The following is a 10,505-nucleotide window of genomic DNA, read 5'->3' as shown; positions in this document are numbered from 1 at the left end:
ATCATTGCCATCCCACCTCCGTCGCTTCGATGTCTTCGTCTTTCCCGGCAGTATGGTGGAGCAGAAGTGTAGACACCGTGAGGTTGCGAGCGCGTGGAACGCTGGTCAAGCTCGCCGCAGCCAGGAAACTCTGCGTTGATCACAACCTTGCATTGCAGCCTAGGACCCATCAACGCCGTTGGCAAAGTCACCTTGGTAAATAGACATGTTAAGTGTAAAGTAGTGGCTGCCCTTTCCATAGTGTTGAGTACCTGAATCTTTAAACGAGAAGCACTTCTGAAATTGGTGTTCCCAATCACTCTAGTATTTCATTAGTCTCATGGCCGTTTGCAATGCCAGCTCGATCTCTTTCTTCTTATTATCTATTCCGTTCAAGTCTTCAAGAAGTCCTTGATGAACGGGTTGTCTAAAAATCTTCTAGCTGGCAGCCGAGCAAGAAATTGGTGGAGATTATTGGATGTCGGGACTCAGTTACCGGTACCATTTCCATCTCGCGAAGCCCTCACAACATGGCGGCTAGAGTGGAAATTAGCAAACGTAATGATTATTAGCAAGAAAGGTTATTAAGTAGACTGTCTTTATTACCCTAATATGGATGATACTTAAAAGCTGCTGCTGCTCAAGGTACCTGAGCAACAATTCCACGCTACTATTAAGAGCTACGTAGGGAATACTAGTCAAACCAGCGATATGTCTGATAGTGCTTTATCACCTGTCTAAACCAACGAGATTCAGCCAAAACTTGTTTTCAACCAAGGGTCGTCGTTTCAGCTTGGTGCTCCCGACCAGATGCGGCCCACAACAAACACTGAAGCAGAGATTGGAATGAAGGTACTCGACTTTCAAAACACTGGTTTCGAGCTTGAGCAACGTGTATCTCCTGTATCACGCATGGAATTCTATTCTGATTCGGCATCTCCAGAAGTGCTTCTAAAAATCTTAACCCCCAGGAAACGCTTCACGATGGCTCCACGGACATGCACCCCCTAAGCTCATATTCAATGGACAACAGCGTAGTTTTCTCATCTGAAAATGCTGATCTTGAGGTAAGTTTCTTGAATTTTGTTCGTTATGCTTTCACTAACCTTATAAAAGCTTAGCAGTTTGGATCTTGGCTTTAACTCATCTTCCAGCTTGGACTTGATAGGTTCCCGGGTCATAGCCAGTTCTTTGGTACTGAAGGTGGTCATATTCATGGCTACTTTCAGTGATATTTGTTTTACTAGAGCAAAAGAAGTACAACCACATATCCAGACGTTGTAGTGCTTGCAATCATTTTGCTCAACGCTTTCGTATTTGTCTTTAACCACAGTGCCGCTGGTAATCAACTCAATGTTGTCTTGTTCAATCTGGCTAATTTGAATGTTAGAGCACCTAGGATTCTGCGCTACAGCTTCTGTCGGAATGGTTTTAGCCCTCAATAATGCTGAACCCGTATTTGGAGGAGGGTTTCATTTTGTTCAGGAGTTATCTAGAGATATTATAGGTCTAGAACTCATATCTGCTAATCTAATAGGAATTAGAGACGCGTAGACAACAACCGAGTGCTAGGGGGAGACTGAAAGTGTTGCAGTCGCAACATACGAGATAAAGCGCCTCTATAAGCCTAGAAGTACATCGTTCATATAGAAGGATCATTGTCTAGATATGCTAGCGGGCGGATGCAAATAGTGATCGTGAGAAAAATGGTAAACTTCTGGGGACAGATGGCTCCTGTTTACAGGAGTAACGTGGGGTGGCGCGGACACCTTCATGTTCCGCGTTGCGTCTGCTATCTGCTAAGCTTGCTAAGTGGGCATAGCTACAAAAGTTGCGGCTGGAATCGAGTAAGATTGATTGATTGATTGATTGATTGAATGAATACCAAAGCCTGCTTGTGCCCCACCCTACAAACTGATATCTTTTGGTCAATTGACCTTGCACCTCGCACTTGCACTCCCACAATCGCTTGCTTTTCCATAATCACAACAATTGCCATTTGGAGCACACTCAAAAATATGAGTCGAAACTCGCTTCGTAGTAACAACATAGGCGTTGTTGTCGGACCAAACACAATTACCGCAGACAGTAAGTTGCTTCCCACGACTGTTGCATTTGCACCCGTTGTATGAACATGCTCTTTTGCCTAAAGGAAAAGGCTCGGCAGCCAGCTCAACGGATAGAGGCTCAGCGATTGGCTCGACAGATAGAGATTCGGTATCCCGTTTCACAGCTACGGGCTCGGCTGCTACCGCTAGAACAAGAAGAGCAAATGAGATGGAGAATTGCATGATGGGTAGTAAGATTCTAACACAATATCAGTTGATCGGTCTTGCAGAAGTGCCATTGAGGGGAGTATGTATACTCTCTTTTGGGGAAAAAGGATAAACTTTCAGATTCAGGATGGTGGACAACGCTGAAGAAAGGATCTGTCTTTCTTCTCTAAAGCCTGGCTGTCATGCCTTATTTATCTCAATTGTTACTGTTTCCTTAGTCTACAAGGCTCATATAGTGTATCAGCAGGCCATTGGACAATACATGGGAGGGGCTAATATCTACCTGCCATTTTCGTTAGCTTCCTTTACCGGGACCCACTCACTATCACAACGAGAATATTGCTGCATTACTAGATGCCTTCATATATTAATTTGTTTTCGCTTTGCTCGCATTGCTCGCATTCCTCGCTTTCCCCGCTCTATGGTGTAACTTCGTTGCAGTTTTAGCTACATATTACAATCGGTCCCGGAGAGGGTTTTGGGCGAGGAAGAAACGCGATTTGATTGACTCTAAGAAGCTCAACGCTGATTGGTATGCTAAGTGAGATGTTAGAAATCTCTATTTTCGAATAACTAGTGCCAATCACGTAACGAACACCAAAATCTCAGCTATATAACGAGCCAAAAACAAGCTTATAGATTAGCTTATAGATTAGCTTAGAAACGAGCTAGAATATGAGCCAGAATATAAGCTAGAATATAAGCCAGGATATAAGCCAGGATATAAGCTCAAGCTGCACCCCCTTCAGCACCGCCAGCCGGGCTGTCAAACTACTGATTTTATAAGAGTACAATCATTGCAGATGGGCCCAATCGTAGCGAGATATCCTCAGAACGCTGCCATTGGCTGATACGCAGCCTAGGAAGTGTAAAGCGCTTTATTTTAGGTCAAACATCGTCATCCATAATTATTCGGGTAAGACGGTGCAGGTAGTACGGCTGGTTATATTTGTCCCCAAAATGAGGTTTTGTCACGAACGTTAGACTAAGAAAGTAGGTAGTTACGCTAGTGGAAACTGACATGTTTCATAGTAGGCGAGCTGGCGAGCCCGCCACTGCCGGCAAGAAAATGCGACTCATCCGCCTTCCACCGCGATGCATGAACACGCTGGATCTAGATTTATCTTCTTATAAAACTAGACCTATCCTGGCTATCAATGAACTAAAAATCATGCGACATTGAGTGAGCGACACGCTGCAACATCGTATAGAGTTCCTCGAAGCACTATTCAAACTAGATGCGCTAGGAACTACTTCGTGGCGCGACTGAAGAATCAGCCATTGTGCGGCACATACTTGATCTAGATTTAAGAGGGGTTCCGCCCCTAAACGCCACATTTCCATACTAGGACGGTAGGTGGGGTTCCTGAAGCTGAAGAGACGCAGCTTTACGAACCTATAACAAATGGGGTTGGCTACGATACCTGTCAGTGGCGGGTAAGATGTGATCGGGTGCATTAGCCTACAGCAATAATTTGATGGCGCTTTGCAGCTGCAGAACAATGGAGGGACTAGGCGCAAACTATCTCTGAAGGTTGGTTGTGTTGCTTTCTTCTATTGGTATGAGATCGGTGTGAGGGAGAGGTTGGTGGACGTTGTGCTATGCATTTGGCTTTCACCTGCAGCCTAAAGTCGCGGAGCTGAAAACATATTCCTGCATCTCCGCATCGTTTTCAGTCGTCTCTGAACCTGATGATACATGTTATGGGCAACAGGCTGTTCTAGGCCTTCTATGGTTGTGAACAAGGTAGAAGCTGGGCGCTCTGGTTGACTCAGTAACAGCCTCGAAAACACCAAGGCCGATGATGCAGTTGCGGCCCGTGATGCGCTAACTGCGAACCACAACAGTACCCAGCTCAAAACAGTCGCCGCTTTCGCGCCGTTTTTGGTTGTGCCTTGGTTTGGCTTCCGTACTTAGATCCTCTTCTAGCTCCAAAAGTGGTGCAGTTGTGCCCCCTGTTCCTCGCTACTGCGTTGGGATCCGATCCGACCCGACCCGACCCGCTAGCTACCGTGTCCGTGCCCGCCAACATAAAAGTGCCCAACATGCTGGATTGCACTTAAACATTTAAGCGATGCATTCCTGCGTAAAAGATCTACTCATTGCCAAAGCCTTGTGCAATGGTCCTTGATAAATGAACTTGTTTATGAACTTGCATTAACCATCTCGGAGGATAGGGAGTACGGCCAATAGAGTTTATCCCAGGTGATTAGATTGATGGACCCCTATCTAGGAGCTCAGTAGCAGTATTTATCTAATATCTACGAGGATAATTTAATCCTGCCCGCAGCTTCTTGCCCGAACTCGTGCTAGAACAGAGCTCATTCCTGGAGCTCTAGTCATGTGACGCTCGACCCATGCCTTGTACCTTCACCCAAACCCTAAGCTTCAAGAACTAGGGAACCCCATCTGCGGCAACTATAAAATGACTTAGTATTCTTGAATGACAAAGATGTATCTTGAGCCAACTCACGTCCAGTTACTCGATCTCCTCTCCGTCTGGGATTATCGAGGTTATAGCTCCGATGTTGGTAATTTTGTTCCATGCGAAACCATAACGATTGAACGCATCTTCGCTCTTAATCCATCTCTTTTTGCCCTGGTCGATCAAATAGACGGGATCATCAAACCCTTTGGCCAATGGAGTCGGGAAATCCAGTACGGGACCCTTGGGGAAATTGTCAACCAGTGCTTGTTGCACGGTTGAGAATTTCCATTCCCCGTCGCCAAATAGAGCTTTGTAGATATCAGGGGTGGCAATGTGTCGCAACTTTCCGTTGAGTACAAGGTAAACAGGGTCTTGTTCATCACCCTTAATGCGCTGTCCTTCGAACTTCTTGGCCATTGTTGATGTTGTAGAGAGTTGGAATGTTCAAATGATGATAGTTATGATAGGCAGAAGATAGTCAGAAGATAATGGAGTGCAGGCTGAGATGTCTGTGGATTCATTGAGCTGATGGGAAGATACTTATACTTTAACAGAAACCACCAAAAGTAGTCTAAGCCAAGCGGGATCATGATGAGCCGAGCCCTCCAGCAAGGCAAATGCATAGTGTACATTGTAGTCTACTGTAATTTATCACGTTCTGTATGCAAGTAAAGGACCACTTAAGTAATGTGGCTGGCTGAAAACATTGTTCTGTTCGTACAAAGTAGTTGAGGCGGGCTGAAAACATGTCGTTCGTTCCGTACGCTACGGCTGAGGCTGGCTTAAGTAGTGGCTTAGCACATAAACGAAGGCTTGCATATGAAAGCCAATTCCAGCCGTCTAGCGTAGGGTTACCGCGCCGTGCTTGTTATGCTGCAGTACCTACCACTAATATACTTGGATAAACATACATAGGCCATCTAGACCTCATAGCCACCTCATCTGTAATCATAGTAGCTTCGCCCAAGCTGAATGACTGTGCGTGTCACTCCGTAGCTCGCGAACAATGCGCGGGACCCGGCACACGCGCAACGCTGGTGGGCCTCGACCGCGTAGGGCACGTCGACATCCCCACCTTACCGACTCTGCGCACAATGTAGCACTGACAGACGAATCGGCCATTCAACTATTAGTTTCTATCCCTAGGCCGCAAGTCACCACTAAGACAGCATCGGAAAGACTAAAATATCCAGTCCTAAGGTCAAATCTCGAATGTTAATTAGTCTTATAGACGTGGTAAATGAACCCTAGATATTAGCTATCTAGGGTCGAGCTAATCTCTTACAGTCTGGGCATAGTTGGCAGGTGTAGCACGGTGACCTAAATACGACCCTGTATGGGCTTCGATGTTACTGCTTGCTTCACGTTTGTTAGGTGTCAACTTACAGGTGGGTACTTGAGTCATGACTATGGAGACAAGTGCTGGAAAATGCTATTGTATGTTACAAGCCATACAGTAGGTCTTTCTTGCAGTGTATCTAATCACAGCTCTCCGAACATGAGGCCGGCGCTAGTCTTGTGGTGGCTGAGTTACTGCCCGCGGACGCAAGATCGCATCATTGCTTCCTTCGGAAGCATTCTAGCCCAAACAGTAACATCTAGGAAGTTAGAATCGCACCCTCAAATTAGCTAAATAAAACCTGCTCTTGTCAGTTAAGACGTTCGAAGCACTCCTACGTAAGCAATATTTGGATCATACAAGAATTGAAATCTAAAGATGTTCCCTAAGGAACAAAGACGCCCCTGCTTGTGTGCGCAAACGCTAACCTCTGCGATAAGGTACTAGGTAGAGTGCCTCTGCGCGACGCGAGCCAGGTCGCTACTCGAGCCATCTGGCGATTGTTAGTACTGGCAAAATATGAGGCTGTAGAGCCGTGAAATATATGTTACATGTAAATATTGTCAGGAATGACATATTTGACTCGTTCCTATTCTCCGTCTCCAAAAATGTCGGTCCAGCTAAACCCCCCTCCATCTCCACCGCCAGCATCGCCACCACTTTGACCGCCCTGGCTACCCCAGAAGTCTTGATCCTGGCCTCTAGATCCAAACCCAGGATCTTGAGTTTCACCCCATACATCTTCGCCAACTTGGCTTGTACCAGACTGTTGATTTGGGTCTGGTTGATATGGATCAGTAGCCTGTGGTGAAGCATCATCTCCTCGTTGCTGTGCAGCTTCTCTGCCTCTTTGCATAGCCTCATAGCCTGCCATTGTGGCAGCACCAGTCGCAGCGCCTTCTCCCACACCTAGACCTCGGGCTGCAGCACCGACTTCACTGGCGATACCAGTTTCGCTAGCTGCCCCAACGGCCCCAGCTCCAGCGGCGCCTGCTTCTCCTGCTGCAGCGCCCCCGGCAGCTGCACCGCCAGCAGCTTCACCACCCCCGCCAACCCAGGGCATCCACATTGGCCACATGCCTCCTGAGCCGCTATGCCGGCTGAAGTAGTCGAAATCGATGCTGACTGCTGTAGCAAGCATGACTGCTCGTTGATCGAGTGTCATACCTGGGTGCTGATCCAGTGGTGGCCTGCTTTGTTCCCCCGTTTTCGAGATAAGGTGTGCGGGTTCGTTTGCCAGCCCAGCAGCATCCATTCTCAATGCGTACACTCCAGTATCCGTGAAGATTTCCCGAGCGAAGCCACCAAAGTTACGATTGACGGAGCCTGCCAATCGGCCATCCTCGGTCATCAAACTAAAGTCCCAAGATAGAAACGGTTCATCGACCCGTGCAAACTGGAGCATGCCGACTTCTCGCGTGTCATTCTCCACCACTGCGATTTCTTTTGAATTCGAGATGGGCAGGTCGCCAGATATTAGCTGCGGTGTCCCATGTGCAGCCGGATCCTCATCTAGATTCCTTGCCACAAACAAATTATACTTCCTCCTCAGCGGTGCCCATTCTTGCTCCGCAGCCCCTATAATCCTCATATCCTGCAACGCTAAGCCCGAAACACTTGCGCTCGTTTGATTCACAATGCTCGGCGCACTCGTACCTTGTAGGCTATTCGAGCTAGTATACGCCGCAGCGCCGTCGCGTCCTACAGCATCGTACACGCGTATCCTCGAACTGATCCAGCTGAACGGCCGGTGAAATCGGAGTATCTCCTTCTCGTCACGATCGAAGACGTGCGTTGTGAAGCTCCGGTGGGTTTTGAACATTTGCCTTGCGACAGCGTTGCCGATGCCGTGATCCTGCTCCGCCAGGTATCCGATGTGGTTGCCGTGTGGATCCATGATTACGTAGCGGTTCGCCTGCTCGAATCCCATAAGTACGTTCATCATTTCGAGCTGGCGTTGCACGATGAGTGAGGAGTTGTCGAGGAGACGCATGGCAGGGTGGTTTTGCTTGAGGACTGCATGCGGATCTTCTGGCATGTAGACTGGTGTGATGAGATTGTTCTCAGAGTCTGGTGTCGTGGCGAGGGCATTTGAGACTGCGTCAACTTTTGAGGGATCCTTTGGTGCCTCATTTTCTGGGGTCCTGGTTGAGTAGGCTGAGGTGAGTCGCTGATATAACCAGTTTGGTCCGAGAATGTGGGATTTGATGGCGGATGGTGTGCTTGTTCTATTGAGCGATCGAAGGAGGTGTCGTGATGGTCGGGTGGACCACCTCGCTGCTGGTAGCATTTTGAGGTATTAGTGTTACGTGTCTGAGCACGCAAGTATTTTACAATAATTGTTGATTAGATCAGGCTGATTTAATGAACGGATGGTGATGCCTGGTCGCTCTTGCGTGGCGTCGCAAAGGTTCCGAGAAGTCGCTCTCCTCTTATTATGTCATAACAACGAAGTTGTTCACCAACTCAGTCTAACAAGCAATTCCAGCAAATTTTTTAGACAGAATCTCGAAGTAAGTGCTCAATTGCTGTGTGATGCTATGCAGATTCAAAAGTATAACCTGATGACTGTCTAGCAATTGAATTGTCGTGAGAGCGGGCCCCGGCCAATCGGAGCGAGGCTTGGCGAAGACTCATCTCTAAACTTTTTGAGCTTTGCTCTTTCTCTCCACACACTCGCCATGACGCTGACAACGCTCATCCACGGCGCCATTACGTGACGTCGCAAAGACTGGGTAAGTCATTGATTCTCCTCCTTCTGCTGCTCGGGGTGCCAAACATTGTGCGACATGCTTATACAGCATTGGTTCTGTGCGCTTGCACCCACAATGTGCGCTTTTGCACCCCGGGACACCCATTTTATGATGACATCTTTTTACTTATACGATCGCTGGCGCTGGCATTCACTTGACTGCGTTAGGCGATCGATGCTGTTTCCGTTACAATAGACTACAACGGTATCTGATATACATATACTCGCTGCGCGTTGAACAAACTCGGTCCATGCATATTCGCTAATCACCGTGTAGTTTCCTCAAACATCAAGCTTCTGTCGCCAGACATGGCCGAAGCTGTTCAGCCTGTGCAAGCTGATGCTGCAGGCAATGCCCATCCAGCTGGCGCGACTGAACAAAATCAAGAGAAGCCAAGCAACGGTGCTTCGAGGAAACCTCGTCCACGTCGACCCAACTACAATGAGATACATGCCAAACCTCTTCCAATAGATGTATATGCGCTACCTGCCTTTGTCCCTCATAACCCAATCTCTCTTGTACGACTGGCCATTAGTCTCCTTTCGCAGTCTCTATGGCCACCCAAGTCGCATAACGTTATCCACAAGGCCTACTACTCCGTAGAGACGCAGTCGATCCATGTCACCGATCCGGCTTCAATTCGAGCCCTCTGGGAACAGGGATTTTGGGGCAAAGGCTCGCTTAGCAGAAGTGAACCGCAGTGGCTGGTCGCGGAAAAGCGCCGACGGGGAGCACAGGCATCGAAGACTAGCACAGAAGTTACTCAATCTAGGCGAGAGGAGCGGAGGCAATTCAAATTGGAACGAGCCAAGGCTCAACGTGAAGCTATTGAGCAGCAACTCCGGCAAGAGGGCAAACTGGTACCGGAGGCTACTGTCGATGAGCTTGTAGACGGCGATTCCAAGGACGCCACCACCTCTGACAATGTCAAGGTTCCTGGTATAGATGAGGCCACAAATAATATATTGGCAGAAGAAGAAGCCACCACTAAACTTGAGGAAATCGATATCCCGGACTTGGAACACCTTCAGCTCACGCCTGAGGAAGCTTTCTTTCTGTCCTATGTACTTGGTGCTCTGGATGTGGTCAACGTTGGCGCTACCGAGTCCGATGAGCAGTTTGAACCTTACTCAGCTTGGTACTTGCTCCGACTGTATTGTGCACATGCATCGACTTCCGACGACACGGCGGACAGTGAGAGGACTCTGACACATCTTCATACTGCATACATCATGAGTAAGGCCGCTACGCAAGTCGACTCGGCCCTGTCGTGCGTCCCGTCTATCGCTCCAGATAATCCATTCCTGTTGAAGTACGTCGTCTTCCACCACTTCCGCTCCCTTGGCTGGGTTGTCCGTCCTGGTATCAAGTTCGCTGTTGATTATCTGCTTTACATGCGCGGTCCCGCATTCACCCATGCGGAATTCGCAATCATGATCATCCCGTCATATTCGGCTCCATGCTGGAACGAAAACCCCCGTGGTGAGTCGAGGATTGCGGATCAGCAGCGCAAGGACTGGTGGTGGTTTCACAGGGTCAATCGGGTGCAGACGCAAGTTATGAAGACGCTCATGCTGGTCTACGTTGAAGTCCCGGAACCATGGGATACAAGCGCTACAGAGCTGGGAGGATTCAAGGTTGATATTGGCAGTGTGCTGAAGAAGTACAAGGTTCGAGAATTCGTATTCAAGCGATGGAGCCCAAGCAGGAATAGGGATTGAAGTGGGTA

At 48.2% G+C, this 10,505-nt stretch overlaps 5 protein-coding genes across 5 annotated transcripts; 1 reads left to right on the top strand and 4 right to left on the bottom strand.

Annotated features, from left to right (window-relative positions):
• Positions 1–1,022: 1,022 nt before the first annotated feature.
• Positions 1,023–1,346, bottom strand: COCCADRAFT_96225 (uncharacterized protein; the record flags this gene model as incomplete). The annotated part of the gene is made up of 1 exon (XM_007714175.1): positions 1,023–1,346. A coding segment is annotated over one exon (324 nt), but the record flags the coding sequence as incomplete, so codon positions are not given.
• A 570-nt stretch (positions 1,347–1,916) lies between these two features.
• Positions 1,917–2,141, bottom strand: COCCADRAFT_42780 (uncharacterized protein; the record flags this gene model as incomplete). Its single annotated transcript, XM_007714174.1, has 1 exon — positions 1,917–2,141. A coding segment is annotated over one exon (225 nt), but the record flags the coding sequence as incomplete, so codon positions are not given.
• A 2,594-nt stretch (positions 2,142–4,735) lies between these two features.
• Positions 4,736–5,101, bottom strand: COCCADRAFT_5115 (uncharacterized protein; the record flags this gene model as incomplete). The annotated part of the gene is made up of 1 exon (XM_007714129.1): positions 4,736–5,101. The coding sequence occupies one exon, from the start codon at positions 5,099–5,101 to the stop codon at positions 4,736–4,738; it is 366 nt and encodes a 121-aa protein (XP_007712319.1).
• A 1,511-nt stretch (positions 5,102–6,612) lies between these two features.
• COCCADRAFT_26333 (uncharacterized protein) lies at positions 6,613–8,313 on the bottom strand (the record flags this gene model as incomplete). Its single annotated transcript, XM_007714134.1, has 1 exon — positions 6,613–8,313. The coding sequence occupies one exon, from the start codon at positions 8,311–8,313 to the stop codon at positions 6,613–6,615; it is 1,701 nt and encodes a 566-aa protein (XP_007712324.1).
• A 771-nt stretch (positions 8,314–9,084) lies between these two features.
• COCCADRAFT_96325 (uncharacterized protein) lies at positions 9,085–10,497 on the top strand (the record flags this gene model as incomplete). The annotated part of the gene is made up of 1 exon (XM_007714173.1): positions 9,085–10,497. One exon carries the CDS (start codon positions 9,085–9,087, stop codon positions 10,495–10,497), a length of 1,413 nt encoding a protein of 470 aa, XP_007712363.1.
• Between the last annotated feature and the right edge of the window lie 8 nt (positions 10,498–10,505).

This window comes from Bipolaris zeicola (assembly GCF_000523435.1).
Source record: "Bipolaris zeicola 26-R-13 unplaced genomic scaffold scaffold_75, whole genome shotgun sequence".
NCBI classification, from domain to species: Eukaryota; Fungi; Ascomycota; class Dothideomycetes; order Pleosporales; family Pleosporaceae; genus Bipolaris; species Bipolaris zeicola.
This window is presented reverse-complemented; position numbering and strand designations above follow the sequence as displayed.